The following is a 13388-nucleotide window of genomic DNA, read 5'->3' on the forward strand; positions in this document are numbered from 1 at the left end:
TACATTTTTAGGCGAACTAAAAGATCGTTTGGTGTATAATTTGATAAAAACGCATTTTTCTTTAAAGTTCAAAAACAATTTGAATCAAATCTGAAATGACAACTGAGATAAGTTTAACCCATTTATATGTATTAAAAAAATGAATTAGCGCTTGGTTCCACTATGCCTCAAAAATGGCTAAAATTTACAGATTACAATTTTAAAGCGTCGCGACGAAAAAATTATTGGTGATAAAACACAAATTTTTGCTTTCTATTATGTATAACAAATGTATAGGAACGTGAAATAGGAAATTGTTCCTTATACAGAAATCCTTATTAATATAAGAGTTTTTTTTACATTTTTCCTGTGGTCCAATAATGCAGTGCAAAGATGAAAATACAGTTCTATTATTTTCCTATTGTTATTTTGAAGAAAAAGCTATTACTTCATAAACAACTAGACCTCTTGGCTTCTTCAAACTACCTGACCCTACCTTAAGTTTTATATTTGCGGATTATAAAATTTCAGCCTAGATTTAAAGTCTAAATCGTTTTTATACAATTACTCCCTTAATTATAAGAATATTTTTTTAAACTTTGGACGCTTGTATTCAGAACAATTTATTCTACAATCAATGCAGATACAATTTTGATTCAACAACCTAAGGCGAAGTTACAGTTTTCACCCAAAATTGATGCAGTGTAATTAATGTTAGAGAACTCATATCAAAAAATCCAATGGATAATCTGTAGACAATTGTAAGGACACCATATATTCAAAATTTCAATTCTCTATGTCAAATGGTTTTCGAGTTATGATAGGAAGATTTTACTTTGCATTGCTTATTAGGATTTTAGGTAGCGACCGCTCTTAAACAGTTAAAAACTACACGATAGGTTATGTTCAATTACAACTCTTGTTTTTCAGTCTCATTGTGAGTTATGAAGATCGATCTTTTAAACAAAAGAAGTTCTACACATAAAGAACAAAATCATTGACTTTGATAAAAAACTTGACAACTTTAATTGCTTGTAACTTGAATACTATAATTGCCTAAATTTGATAAATTTTGATTAAGAATTTTCCATTAAAGGCGAGCGTTCTGGGACATCTGTATGTTTCGGATTTCGAAAATTGTTTTTTTTTAAGAAATTTGATCGCCATTGCTTTTCCCGCACTTCTGTTGCTTAGAATCATCTCTCAGATATTCAAAATTGATGGGTTCATTTTTTTGTAAAATTGTAGAAACAATCTTCTTTTTCTTACTCGTGCGACAAAATATCTATTTTAATCCTTTGTTCTTAGCGAATCTATTTCGTTATCTTGGCAATATTTTATAATAAAACAATTTATTTGTAAAGATAACAAGTTACAGTAACACTAAACAATTGCATGATAATTGATACAATCATTTAAACATTTATCTAAACAACTTATAAAACGCAATTTTCCACAACAATGAAAAATTTACTCATTCTTGCCTCAATTTATGTCTACTTCAATTTAAGTTGTGCTCATAAATGTAGGTATTCATAGATAATCAAAATTTTACCAATTATCCTGATTTATTTCTAGCTCGCATTATCGGGGGCGAAGTGGCCAGAGCCGGACAATTTCCATTTTTGGCTGCTATCTACAAAACTACCGCTGATGGCCAGTACTTTTGTGGTGGAACTCTTACTAACCAAAGATGGATTGTGACTGCAGGCCAATGCGTCGACCAGTAAAGTTGTTAAATTTACAAATAATATTTTAATCTTGTTTTTCAGAGCTCTTTTATTTACAATCTATCTGGGGACTAATAACATAAAAACTCCTGATCCGACTTCTTTGAAACTCGCAACTGAGGAATATGTTCTTCATCCAGAATTTGATCCCTTGACTTTAAACAATGATGTTGGTTTGATCAGATTGAGAATGGAAGTGTCATATACTGGTAGGTAGAAGAAGAGTGGAATATACCTACTGTTGTATTTTATTATCAATATTTTAGATTATATCGCGCCCTTAGGCTTGAGTTATTTTGACCTAACTAGTGGAGTGGGTATGGAGGTTGCTGGATGGGGCCAAACTAATGATGGTAATGTAATAATAGGAAATATTCATGTAATAAAAAAATATTTTACAGAAGATGGACTTTCTGACGAGTTGCACTATCTTAACTATTTGGTTTCAATTTCAAATGAAGAATGTAAAATTACTTATGGAGATCAGATCAATGATAATATGATTTGTTTAGTTGGAAAGTATAACGAAGGAATTTGTCACGTGAGTTGAAGGTTCTTTCTTTTTATCTTCTAGGATTTATGTTTAGGGCGATACGGGTACTCCAATGCTGATTTTTTATCGCACTACGTATTTGCTTCAAGGGATTGCAAGCTTCGTAAGCGGAAATGGATGTGAAAGCACTGATCCTTCTGGATATACAAGGATCTATCCTTATAGAGATTGGATAAGAAACTACACTACCAATGTATAACTAATAAGTAATCAATAAACCGATTGCCGATTTCTCCATTTCTCTATTGAATCTTGCTTGTATTTCGATCTCTACTTTGCGCATACATTCTTCAAAACCGCAGAAATTTCGTGGATTTCATGCACATTTCTGCCAAAACTGTCACTAATTTTTTGAGAAAAACTTGAAGAACAATAATCTTCCGCAACCACAAATTAAAGAAGTTTTGTTGTCAAACACCTTCACGATATTAAAAAAAACGGAAAACGTCAATCAACACTTTCGTTTTTACATTTATAGGCTGATGGATTGTAAAAATATGTGAAACAAACACTTTTTCAAAATTTCTAAAAGTACCTACTTAAAAAAATAAAAAAAAATGATATTTTCTAAAACAACAAAAAAAGAAAAAAATGCTCTTAGCATCAATGAAGTATATAAACATGAAAACAAAAAACGCCAAACAAAAGCGGAAGAAAGAAATTATTTTGGAGTTACCTAAAAAAAAGGTTAGTGGGCAAATACTTTTGAACGGGAGTGTACAATATAATATTCTAAAGCTGAGAGCGAAAAGTAGACGTAACAAAGAACCAACACTTCCTTGTTAACTGACTAAAAATTAAGAAGATTGAACGCCACAAAAAAAGTTTTATTATTTTAAGTTTCATATATTACGAATCGGTAACATTTTTAATCCAATTCACATAAGGATACACCCTCGTATATCCGGAAGGATCCGTACTCTCACATCCACTTCCACTTAAAAAGCTTGCAACTCCTTGAAGCATAGGATAAATACCTATGTAAAACAATACCATGGGAGTTCCAATATCGCCCTAAACAGAAATCCTTCACTGGTAAAAAACACAGAATACTACAAACTCACGTGACAAATTCCTTGGTTATAAGTTCCAACCATACAAACCATATTATCAGTAATTTGATTACCATACGTAATTTTACATTCTTCATTCGAAATTGAAGTTAAAAAGCGAAGATAGTGTAACTCGTCCGACAGCCCGTTTTCTGAAAAATCGTTTCTATGATAATGCGAGAGTAACAGGAAAGATGAAAACTTTACGATCATTAGTTTGTCCTCATCCAGCTACTTGCAAGCCAGAGCCGGCAGACATATCAGCAAACGGTAAACTAATGGCACTAATATAATCTAGAATATTCATAAATAATCAAAATGTAATCTTTGGGAAAGCACGTTTTACCAGTGTAAGATACATCTATTCTCAATTTGATCAAACCAACATCATTTTCAAAAGTCAGAGGGTTAAACGCTGGATGCAGAACAAATTCATCAGTTGCCAGTTTCAAAAAGGTCAAGCTTGGAGTTTTTATGTTATTTGTTCCCAGGTAAATTGTAAACAATGTGGCTCTAAAATCGTATGTTAAAAAGGTATGTTAAAAATTTATAAAATTACCTTTCGACACATTGACCTGCGGTCACAATCCATCTATGATTGATCAGAGACCCACCACAGAAGTACTGACCATCAGATGTAGTTTTGTAAACAGCGGCCAAAAATGGAAATTGTCCGGCTGTGGCTATTTCACCCCCAATAATGCGGGCTAACCACAGAAATAAAATAAAAACTCGTATTATATAAGGAGCTTTTAAATTAGATTATGAAACTGGCCCTAAAATTCAACACTTACGTTTACGACTGGCACATAAATGTAAAAACACCAAGAGAAAAACAGAAGCAACGAAGACTTTCATTTTTGTAAAAAAATTGCGATTTAATGTGTTCGACAAACTTTTAAATAATCTGGTCGTGGAACTGTTGGGTACTTCTTATTTTATCATTGAGATTAAGACATGTGAACATCACACAATTTTTTCATGATGAGATATGATGATTTTGATCGGAGAAAAAGTTAGCATTTTTTTTATTACTAAATTGACCTATTAACATGAAGGAATGATTTTGATGATTTTTGTGAATCTGGTCAAAATAATACCACACAGTTTTTAATAATAAAAATGTATTATGTTATTATAAGTTGGGATCCCAACTGCTAATGTCTGAAGATTAATTGTATTGCGAGTTTAAATTAAATACAGAGTGTACCCGAATTAAATGCAAAGATTTTAACTCCAATATCAGACCACACAATTTGACATGATGGCTTAATTCCGACGCTTATGGTCAGGTTATGAAATAATAAAAAAAATAAATAAGCGAAAAAAATTAATTTTATCGAATAAAGCTCTGCTTTAATTCGGTCCTGAAAATTTTAAATTGATATACAGGGTGTTCAAAAAATAGCGGACCAACTGATAAGAACGTCAAACTGTAAGACGCTGTGAATTGGAAATGCTGTTTAAAATTTTTATTTGTTCTCTTCTTGGTGTGCGAATAGTCCTGGGTCCTCCATGATCCTGATAAATTTGGTTCCAATAGGCCCATCTCACGTATCTGTTGATAAACTCGTTGAAAAGTATTCTTGAGGGAATTTGCCAGTTAGGAAATTCACAAGCCTTACTGCCCCTTACTGCTTCTCGACTGTTTCCTTCACGAGTCGGTATATTCAGCAAAATTATACATCATTAGAGAAATAAACTCCTCTAGTTTGTGACACCTAAAAAATGTTTGACTTTTCTAAAAAAATGGTCATTGTCAGGCACTAGGCAACAATTTATTACTGAAATCTTGAAGTGAAATGTTGCCAGATTAATTTTGCACTTTTGAGCTTAATTTTAAAAGTGAAAAATAACGTTTTGCATCAACATTTAAGGCATTTAAAGACTGTAGGTATGTAAATATCACCCAAAACATGAACTCTAGTAGAATTTTGTAAACCTTGAGTTCATTATAAGGAAAAATTTGTGCCATAATTAGCGCCCCTTTAAGTGGCTGTAGATTTCTTACGAAGCACTCAATAATTGAAAAAAATTAATTTAGCTACTAGTTATTATTTGAAGATTCACGTAGTGAATAGTTGGTCCGCCATATTTTGAACACCCTGTATGTATTAAAACAAATTATCAATTAAAAAAAATATATCTCTAGGATTAAAGTTTATTTTTTCTGAGTAAATCAAAAAAAAAAACATATCGAAAATTTTTTAACGACTTATGATTTTTTAAAGTTGTTACTATCATCTTCTGTCATCTTTTTATATATTTTTTTACCTCTTCTCGAGGGTGATTTTAATAATAACTTCCACAGTTCATTTTTAAATCTTTCAAAGAATTTTATATCAAAAATTCAAGTATTTACCTCAAAATTCGTATTTAAAGGCTTATTTTCTTGGACTAATTTGAAAATCCTATTGAGCGTTTTTTCTGTCAAAATCATATCTCTTCACGAAAAAGCGTGACAATAATCACATATTGTAATTCTATAAATAAGAAAGTCAGACCACCAGTTGTCTGACAAGATTATTTAAACGTTATCCGAAAATATATAATTTTTCTACAAAATGAAGACTTCGCTTATCATTTCTCTTTTACTTATTTTGTCTATACGTTTATGTAACAGTCTGATTTATAAAATTCATAAAATAAATAATCTGTTTTCAGCTCGCATAATTGGAGACGAGAAAGCTGCAACCAGACAATTTCCATTTTTAGCTGCAATTTATAAAACTACCTCTACAGTAATCAAGTTACGGATTATATGGTTTGTTTGGTAGGAACTTATAATCAAGGAATTTGTCACGTATGTTTGTAGTTTTGAAGGGTTTTTGGTAATAAGATATTTTTGTTTAGGGAGACACCGGTACTCTTTTGATATGGTATTATATCGGCGCTTATCCCTATCTTCAAAGAGTTGCAAACCTTTTGAGTGCATTAGGATGCGAAAGTACTGATCCTTCGGGATATACAAGGGTTTATCCCTACTTGAGTTGGATTCAAAATGTTACAAATGCGTAAACTAAAATGTAATAATAAGAAAAAATATGCAAATATAAATGAAAATAAAATAAATTATCTCATACTAAAGATTCATCGACTTTTAATTTAGAAAGATAAATGGAAACATTAGCGTATAGAGAATTCGCTAGATAAGCTCAAAGATAACCACAAAAATATCTTTAATAGATTAAATGATTACCTAAACGACAGTTTGAACTAAACACGGTCAAAAACCAGTTTTCTGCAAAAATGAGAAGTTTAAATGTTCTTGTTCTTATTTGTATATGTTGGGATTCCTCTTATGCTCAACAAAGTAAGAATGACCACAAAATTTCCCTAATTTATCTAATTGTTTTTAGATCGTATTGTTGGAGGTGAAATAGCCAGAGCAGGACAGTTTCCATTTCTAGCCGCTATTTATAAAACAACAACTGATGGTCAGTTCTTTTGTGGCGGTGCTCTAGTTAATCAACAATGGATTATAACTGCGGGTCAATGTGTCGATGGGTAGTAATCTAGTGTAGTTCATTTACGTAAGTAGGTCTATTTCATTTCTGTTTTAGAGCCACTCTGTTTACAATTTATCTAGGGACTAATAGTCTAAAAAATCTAAGTTCGACCTCCTTGAAATTGGCAACTGATGAATATGTTTTGCATCCAGAATATAATCCATTGACTTTAGAAAATGACATCGGTTTAATCAAATTGAGAATGGATATAACTTACACGGGTTAGATACAAGATGTTTATAAATGTTTATAATCAAGGGTGGCTATGAAATGTTAAAAAAATTTGCCGCTTATTACAAATGCGGGTTTCGATTTTTCAACTGACATTTGCAGTTAACCTCAAACATAGAGCAAAGTAAATTTTGAGAAATAAACTGTTCTAGTTGTGGTTTAAAACCTGAAAATTTAACCAACTTGGACCAAAACTGTAACTGAAACGTCATGAATGTAATAAATAATTTTCAAGATAGTTATATTCAATATGAAAACAAAGCGGCAAAATAGTGCACGGCAGGAATTTCAGAGCCACCCTTGATGCTAAAAACATTTATAAACACCTTGTACTTGTTACTATAAATGCAGAGCGTCCATTTTATCTGCTCATTCTCGAAAATTTTTGCATAGGCAACCCATTATACATATTGTATGCAACTTTACCCAAAATATTTTTTTCGAATTTGCCGCTCTAATAGGTCCATTAAAGTACTCAATTTGGAGTCGTTTATAGGTATCTATAAAAGAACTCAAAGTAGGAAATTTTGTTTTTAAGAATTGGCAGAACTAATTAGGCTGTGACCTGTTTCCTGTCAAGTTCTTGGTGAATTTGGATTTTACGATTCGTGTTTAATAAATTGCTGCGTGAATAAAAAATGTATCAATATAATTGAATTGTCCTTTGCGGTCAACAATAATTGTACCTAAATATAATAGATGTGAATACTGGTTGTAAGGTTAGGTTACGTTAAGTCAAAATTCAGTGATAGTGAAACTCAATAAATGTCAAATTTTAAATTGAATTTGAAAATCAAGTGGCAAGTCGTGGTTACAAAACCATTACCAATCGTGTAAAACGAAAAGTCTTAGAATTTGAAAATCTAAATTTTTTATTAAAAAGAAGAGACAAATTCGAAAATGAAACGCGTTTCATAATGAACATTTTGCCGCACGCACGTTTTTAGGACACGACGAGCGCAGCGAGGAGTGTCATAGAGTAGTAAGTGCGGCAAAATGCATTATGAACAAGTATCATACGCTATTTTTTCTATTTCGCCTTATTTTAAACGAAAAAACTTGATTTTGAAATCTAGGGAATTTTAAGGTAGTTGGCAATTGCAAAATGTTCAGGGAAAAAATCGAATTAGCCAAATCTAATTTCAGTCAGTTTGACAGGTGTGACGTTTTGAGGTTACCGGAGCGCAAGAGAGCGAAGATGTTGATCATGATCATGATGGTTCTCTTGCATCCAAAGAGTTTTTCTCTGATAAAGTATTAAGCCAAGTGCAACAAGAAATAATAGTGTATTGATCGATTTATCATGGTTTTTTAAAACCAAAATCTAAATTGTCAACGTTGACGGTAGGGTGACGGTTTGTCTACTGCAAACATAAGAAAAATATAAGTTCCTGGAAATATTGACACGAGATTGGTCCATTACGATACCGAAATACGCTCAAACGCGTATCGAAATATCTTCATTATGAAAGCGAAATAGAAAAAAATAGTATAAAGGACTTGTTTTATAATGACATTGGTGCACTCGCCCCATACAAAACGAGCCGTAGGCGTACACCAAATTGGCCATTATAAAACACTATTTTTCTACTTTGCGTTAACAATACTTTCATTGTGAAACGCAAACGCGTTTCACAATAAAAACAATTGTTTTTATTATAGCACGCAAAACAGAATTTTTTTTTGGTTATGTTGGCTATGTTATTATGCCGATACTTGAACGTTGAATCAAAATCTCAATGATGATCATCATCATGATCACGAAAATATGAATTTAGGAATAATGAACCAGAAGAAAAGCAAACGTTGTAATACCTAATTTTGTAAAATTAAACAGAAAACATCAGTAATTATTTGAATTGAAATTTTGTTAGGCAAATGTCATTACCTCTTTTGACACCAACCTAACTTGTCAAAAATCCCTAATCGAAAAAAAATTCTTTCAAAAGCAATTTTTAAATTTATTAACAATGCAAAGTAGAAAAAATAGTATATTACACTCATTTCATAAGACGACTTGTAGCACTCATTCTATTTGACCACTCCTCGCTGCGCTCGTGGTGGTCAAAACTCATTCGTGCTACAATACTCGCCTTATGAAATACGTGTAATAATGTACTATTTTGCTATTTCTTCATTCGTTTTCAGTGCTGTAATATCCCATTTCGATACGCGATGCTATAATAGCTTTGTTTCCATATCAACATGGGAATCTTTAAAATACAAATTAGAATTTTTTTTTTACAATTTGTGACTACTAGATATTTGAAACCAAAAGCCACGAAGTGCTTTTATGGAACGTATAATGTGTTTTGTCTACACCAAATAGGTCAGGCATGGTCAGATAAAACGAACCCCCTGTAATAGTATGTTGTAAACATAATTTTAGACTATATTTCCTCCATGAGTTTAACAATTTTTGATCTAACCCCCGGAGCTACTGTTCAGATTGCAGGATGGGGACAAACTAACGACGGTATTTCAATGTGGTAGAATTTGTATTTGCAACTAATATATTTTTTTAGATAACGGCCTCTCGGACGAGTTATATTATATCAATGCTCTAGCTATAATTTCAAATGAAGAATGTAAAATTACATACGGAAACCAGATTATTGATAAAATGGTTTGCTTAGTTGGGAATTACAATCAAGGAATTTGTCATGTAGGTAAGTTGTCGTCTTGTTGTTTTCTATAAGAGATAATTTTGTTTAGGGTGACACTGGAACTCCAATGATAGTTTATTATCGTGGTGGTGTTCCAATGCTTCAAGGAGTTGCAAGCTTTGTCAGTGCTAATGGATGTGAAACTAGTGATCCTTCTGGGTATTCAAGAGCTTACCCTTATGGGGAGTGGATTAGGAATTACACATACACATGAGCAATGTACAATTTGTACGTAAATTTTATTCTTGCAAGATATTATTAATTATAATAAAAAACACATACTTTTCTTGTAACATATTTTGATGGATACTGACGATTGACCTATAGGCTTAAGCGAGTTGACAAGCATACAATGGCACTAGAGAAAGTGTGCATTTGCTTTCTGATTGGTCCCATGGTATAAAGAATTATAGGTAAGATATTGGGCATCTCACTATGACGTTATCTTGAGACGAGCGCCTATTAAATTAAATTAAATTAAATTCCTATAAATGTTTAAGGGTGATCATTTGCGTTTTTATCAAAACTGTTTCGTTTATTTTGCCAAAATTGTGATGCACTGTGTTTGGTTTTTATTTAAAGAATTACTTAAAGCACCCCGAAATAAATGTTGAGATTTTTTTATTCTTAGAAGACCATATAGACTCTGGTAACTTTTATGTCACGCCAAAAATTACTTTTAATGTTTAAATTATAATTGATCAAGTTGTAGAACCTGCTTACAAAAATTTAACAGTGACGTCATAATTTTCGAAACATGATAGGTATAATTCTTAAATTTTAAATACAAAATACATAAAATCTAAAGTAATAGCCTACAAATTTTTAATACAGGTATACTGAAAATTGATTAGGTTAACGATTGTTTTCATAAAAATCTTAAAATCTCTAAAAATTGCATTTTTTAGACGTCGCGACGCCAAACTGTTGGTGATAAAAACAAGTTTTTGCATAACATTCTAGAGTTTGATCTACTATAAGCGTATGGAAATTTACACAACTGTCCGACGAGTTACGATATGTTACCAATTTGACCACAATTTCATATGAAGAATGTAAGATCATTTATGGTAATCAGATAAAAGATAACATGATGTATACAGTTGGTAAGGAGAAAGAAGGAATTTGTCAGGTAATGTGCCATAATTTTGGTTCTTGATGGTAAAATATGTTGATAGGGTGATACTGGAACTCCACTGTTGCTAAATTACATTGGTAGTCCTTCATTGCTTCAAGGAATTGCAAGTTTTGTAAGTGGTAATTCTTCTGGATACCCAAGGATCTATCCATATGTGGAGTGGTTAAAGAATATAACAAATAATGAGTAAACAATGACAAAAACAATGCAACATCTATGTAAACTGTATTTAAAAAAAATTGTGAGATTTTCCGATTGGGAAGCATAAAAATATCTTCTCCAGGTTCATTTTTTTCTAGTAATAATTATACTTTCTACTGTTTGTAATGTTTGATTTTTTAGATGTGTAGCACAGCAAAAATTCCTCCTTGGAGATAGCTGCACTCGATAAATCAAACACTCGAGTTTAAGATCAAACAGATTAAACACAATTAAGGTCATAGATCAAGCAATAGTTTTTAACTATAAGTATATTAGGTACATCAGTCAGTGGCACGCTTTTCTTATATACAAACTCATAATGAAGATTTGTGTAAATTTACTGATCGGCGTTGCTCTGCTTGTAGTTAAAGTAGACGCTAAACCTGGTAGCTACTTTAAAAACAGTGAACTCTAACACAAACGACTTGTTTTTAGACACAAGGGTCATCGGTGGAGCTGCTGCTCGAGCTGGCCAGTTTCCCTTTGCTGCTGCTATTCATATCCAAACAACAGATAGCAGATATTTCTGTGGAGGTGTCCTGATCACTTCTCGATGGGTTCTAACTTCAGCGACTTGTGTCTACAAGTAAGTTATCTTATGAAGAAAGTGCTTCTATTCTTGTTCAGTGCCACTCTGTTCACGATTCAACTAGGATCGGCCAGTCTAACTCTTCCTGACGAAAATCGGCAAACTTTTACCTCGTCTGAGTATGTTATTCATCCTGAGTATAATCATTCAACACTTGTAGCTGATGTTGGACTCATTAAATTAAGAATGAATGTAACTTTCTCTGGTATGTATTTTGAAAGCTGATATAATGATAATAAATTCTCATTTCAGACTATATTAAGCCTGTTTCTTTTAACTACAACACTATAACAAACGGAGAAGACCTTGTAATTATAGGATGGGGTCAAACTAGCGACTGTAAGTACCTCTAACTTTGGTCGGTTTGAAAATTAAGAAAACACTCTAGCTGAACCTGGGCCCGTTGAGCACTTACAGTACGTTGGCGGAGCAGCTTTGACCTTCGAAGGGTGTAGTGTGTACTACGGGTCTCAAGTAACTGAAAATATGCTTTGTTTTGAAGGAAATTACAACGAAGGAGCATGTATAGTAAGAGACTACACAAATGAGTGTTATTTTAATCAACGGATTATTTTAGGGCGATAACGGTGGTCCGGTTCTTACGTACCACAACGATAATGAGTATTCAATGTATGGAATTGCAACTTTTATAAGTGGAAATGGGTGTGAAACCACTGATCCTTCTGGATATACCAGGACAAGGCCTTACTACACCTGGGTTTCAGAAACTATAAATGCAGAAACTTAGCCAGTTCAGATATTTATTATACATATAGGTGTTATACATTATACGTAGTTATCTGTAGTTCTGTAAATTTGAACGGTTGATGAGCTAATAAGGAATAATAAGTACACAGAATATCAATATGTATAAATGTACAAAATTATTTTTGATCGATAAATGAAAATTTCAGAAATTTGTGATGAGCGTGTGTTAAAAAATTGGTCTTTTTTTTATAAACATTTCGGAAGACTGCAGTAATGGCGGAACCGTGCATAAAAAGCCGAATTATACAGAGTGTCTCAGAACTCATGACCCCAGAGAGCAAGACCGGGAGCAATACAGCAATACAACTTGTTACTTTGGGTATGGAAGATTGGCAGTACTGTCCTTCGTGACTTACTTAAAATTTTGTTCAAATATTATAGATACATTTATTTCCTTGTATAAAAGATTATTTCTATCTAAAGCAAAACGTTATACCTTAATAACAGTTAAAAATTAATAAAAAACCGATAATCATTAGGTTTCTTGCACTCGTGTAATATCTACAATCACACTCGTGCGAAATTGGTCACTTTCCGCACTTGTTATGTAAGTATCTTTTCCTACGACCCCATATGAAAGTGACATTTTCCACACAGTTAATGACTCCGAAAGTTGATGTTTTCGTACATCCATTTCCGAAAGTAAAAGTCACTAGTGTGATATGAATATATCCGCACAGACCTGTCACAATTGACAGTTATTTTCAAATACAAATGTAACTCCTGAATTTTGTCTCAAATATCTAGACGATTACTGTAAAACAACATGCATAATGGTAAAAATTAATTGGTTAGGTCGTTTTTGACAAATTAGTTTTGACCGGTTTGTGCGGATATATTCATATCACACTTTTACTTTCGGAAATGGATGTACCAAAATATGGACCATCTAAATATGTGGCATACGTCACTTTTTTATGAGGTTGTAGAAAAATGGCATTTAGAATAGATAAGAAATGAACTATTGTCGAA

The 13388-nt window shown here is 32.4% G+C and overlaps 3 protein-coding genes and 1 pseudogene across 4 annotated transcripts; 3 read left to right on the plus strand and 1 right to left on the minus strand.

Annotated features, from left to right (window-relative positions):
• The first annotated feature begins 1405 nt into the window (after positions 1-1405).
• Positions 1406-2461, plus strand: LOC148173842 (brachyurin-like). Its single transcript, XM_088035669.1, has 6 exons — positions 1406-1504; positions 1558-1705; positions 1752-1918; positions 1976-2062; positions 2111-2250; positions 2297-2461. Exons 1-6 carry the CDS (start codon positions 1441-1443, stop codon positions 2459-2461), a joined length of 771 nt encoding a protein of 256 aa, XP_087891795.1. The 5' UTR covers positions 1406-1440.
• Positions 2462-3111: 650 nt separating this feature from the next.
• LOC148173843 (brachyurin-like) lies at positions 3112-4172 on the minus strand (annotated as a pseudogene).
• A 2346-nt stretch (positions 4173-6518) lies between these two features.
• On the plus strand, positions 6519-10846 carry LOC148173844 (brachyurin-like). 2 transcript variants are annotated; one of them, XR_015770110.1, is made up of 8 exons: positions 6519-6627; positions 6674-6821; positions 6878-7044; positions 9444-9530; positions 9580-9719; positions 9770-9948; positions 10048-10133; positions 10629-10846. XR_015770110.1 is itself a non-coding variant. In XM_088035798.1 (6 exons), exons 1-6 carry the CDS (start codon positions 6564-6566, stop codon positions 9932-9934), a joined length of 771 nt encoding a protein of 256 aa, XP_087891924.1. In that variant the 5' UTR covers positions 6519-6563; the 3' UTR covers positions 9935-10017. The 2 variants fall into 2 exon arrangements, 1 of the variants encoding a protein (XP_087891924.1); XM_088035798.1 differs by lacking the exons at positions 10048-10133; positions 10629-10846 and having other exon boundaries at positions 9770-10017.
• A 447-nt stretch (positions 10847-11293) lies between these two features.
• Positions 11294-12567, plus strand: LOC148173845 (brachyurin-like). Its single transcript, XM_088037056.1, has 6 exons — positions 11294-11445; positions 11495-11645; positions 11687-11853; positions 11901-11987; positions 12037-12176; positions 12226-12567. Exons 1-6 carry the CDS (start codon positions 11379-11381, stop codon positions 12394-12396), a joined length of 783 nt encoding a protein of 260 aa, XP_087893182.1. The 5' UTR covers positions 11294-11378; the 3' UTR covers positions 12397-12567.
• Positions 12568-13388: the final 821 nt, after the last annotated feature.

This window comes from Gnatocerus cornutus, chromosome 5 (assembly GCF_029298725.1).
Source record: "Gnatocerus cornutus isolate USDA-ARS CGAHR chromosome 5, icGnaCorn1.1, whole genome shotgun sequence".
NCBI lineage: Eukaryota > Metazoa > Arthropoda > Insecta > Coleoptera > Tenebrionidae > Gnatocerus > Gnatocerus cornutus.

Bases quoted from the DNA above. Each gene is read 5' to 3' on its own strand.
- LOC148173842 (XM_088035669.1), top strand. From the start codon at position 1,441: ATGAAAAATTTACTCATTCTTGCCTCAATTTATGTCTACTTCAATTTA. The intron at 1,706-1,751 runs GTAAAGTTGTTA...CTTGTTTTTCAG, and splicing joins GCAGGCCAATGCGTCGACCA to AGCTCTTTTATTTACAATCT. The intron at 2,251-2,296 runs GTGAGTTGAAGG...ATTTATGTTTAG, and splicing joins ATAACGAAGGAATTTGTCAC to GGCGATACGGGTACTCCAAT.
- LOC148173844 (XM_088035798.1), top strand. From the start codon at position 6,564: ATGAGAAGTTTAAATGTTCTTGTTCTTATTTGTATATGTTGGGATTCC. The intron at 6,822-6,877 runs GTAGTAATCTAG...TTTCTGTTTTAG, and splicing joins GCGGGTCAATGTGTCGATGG to AGCCACTCTGTTTACAATTT. The intron at 7,045-9,443 runs GTTAGATACAAG...ACATAATTTTAG, and splicing joins AATGGATATAACTTACACGG to ACTATATTTCCTCCATGAGT.
- LOC148173845 (XM_088037056.1), top strand. From the start codon at position 11,379: ATGAAGATTTGTGTAAATTTACTGATCGGCGTTGCTCTGCTTGTAGTT. The intron at 11,854-11,900 runs GTATGTATTTTG...TTCTCATTTCAG, and splicing joins AATGAATGTAACTTTCTCTG to ACTATATTAAGCCTGTTTCT. The intron at 11,988-12,036 runs GTAAGTACCTCT...AAAACACTCTAG, and splicing joins ATGGGGTCAAACTAGCGACT to CTGAACCTGGGCCCGTTGAG.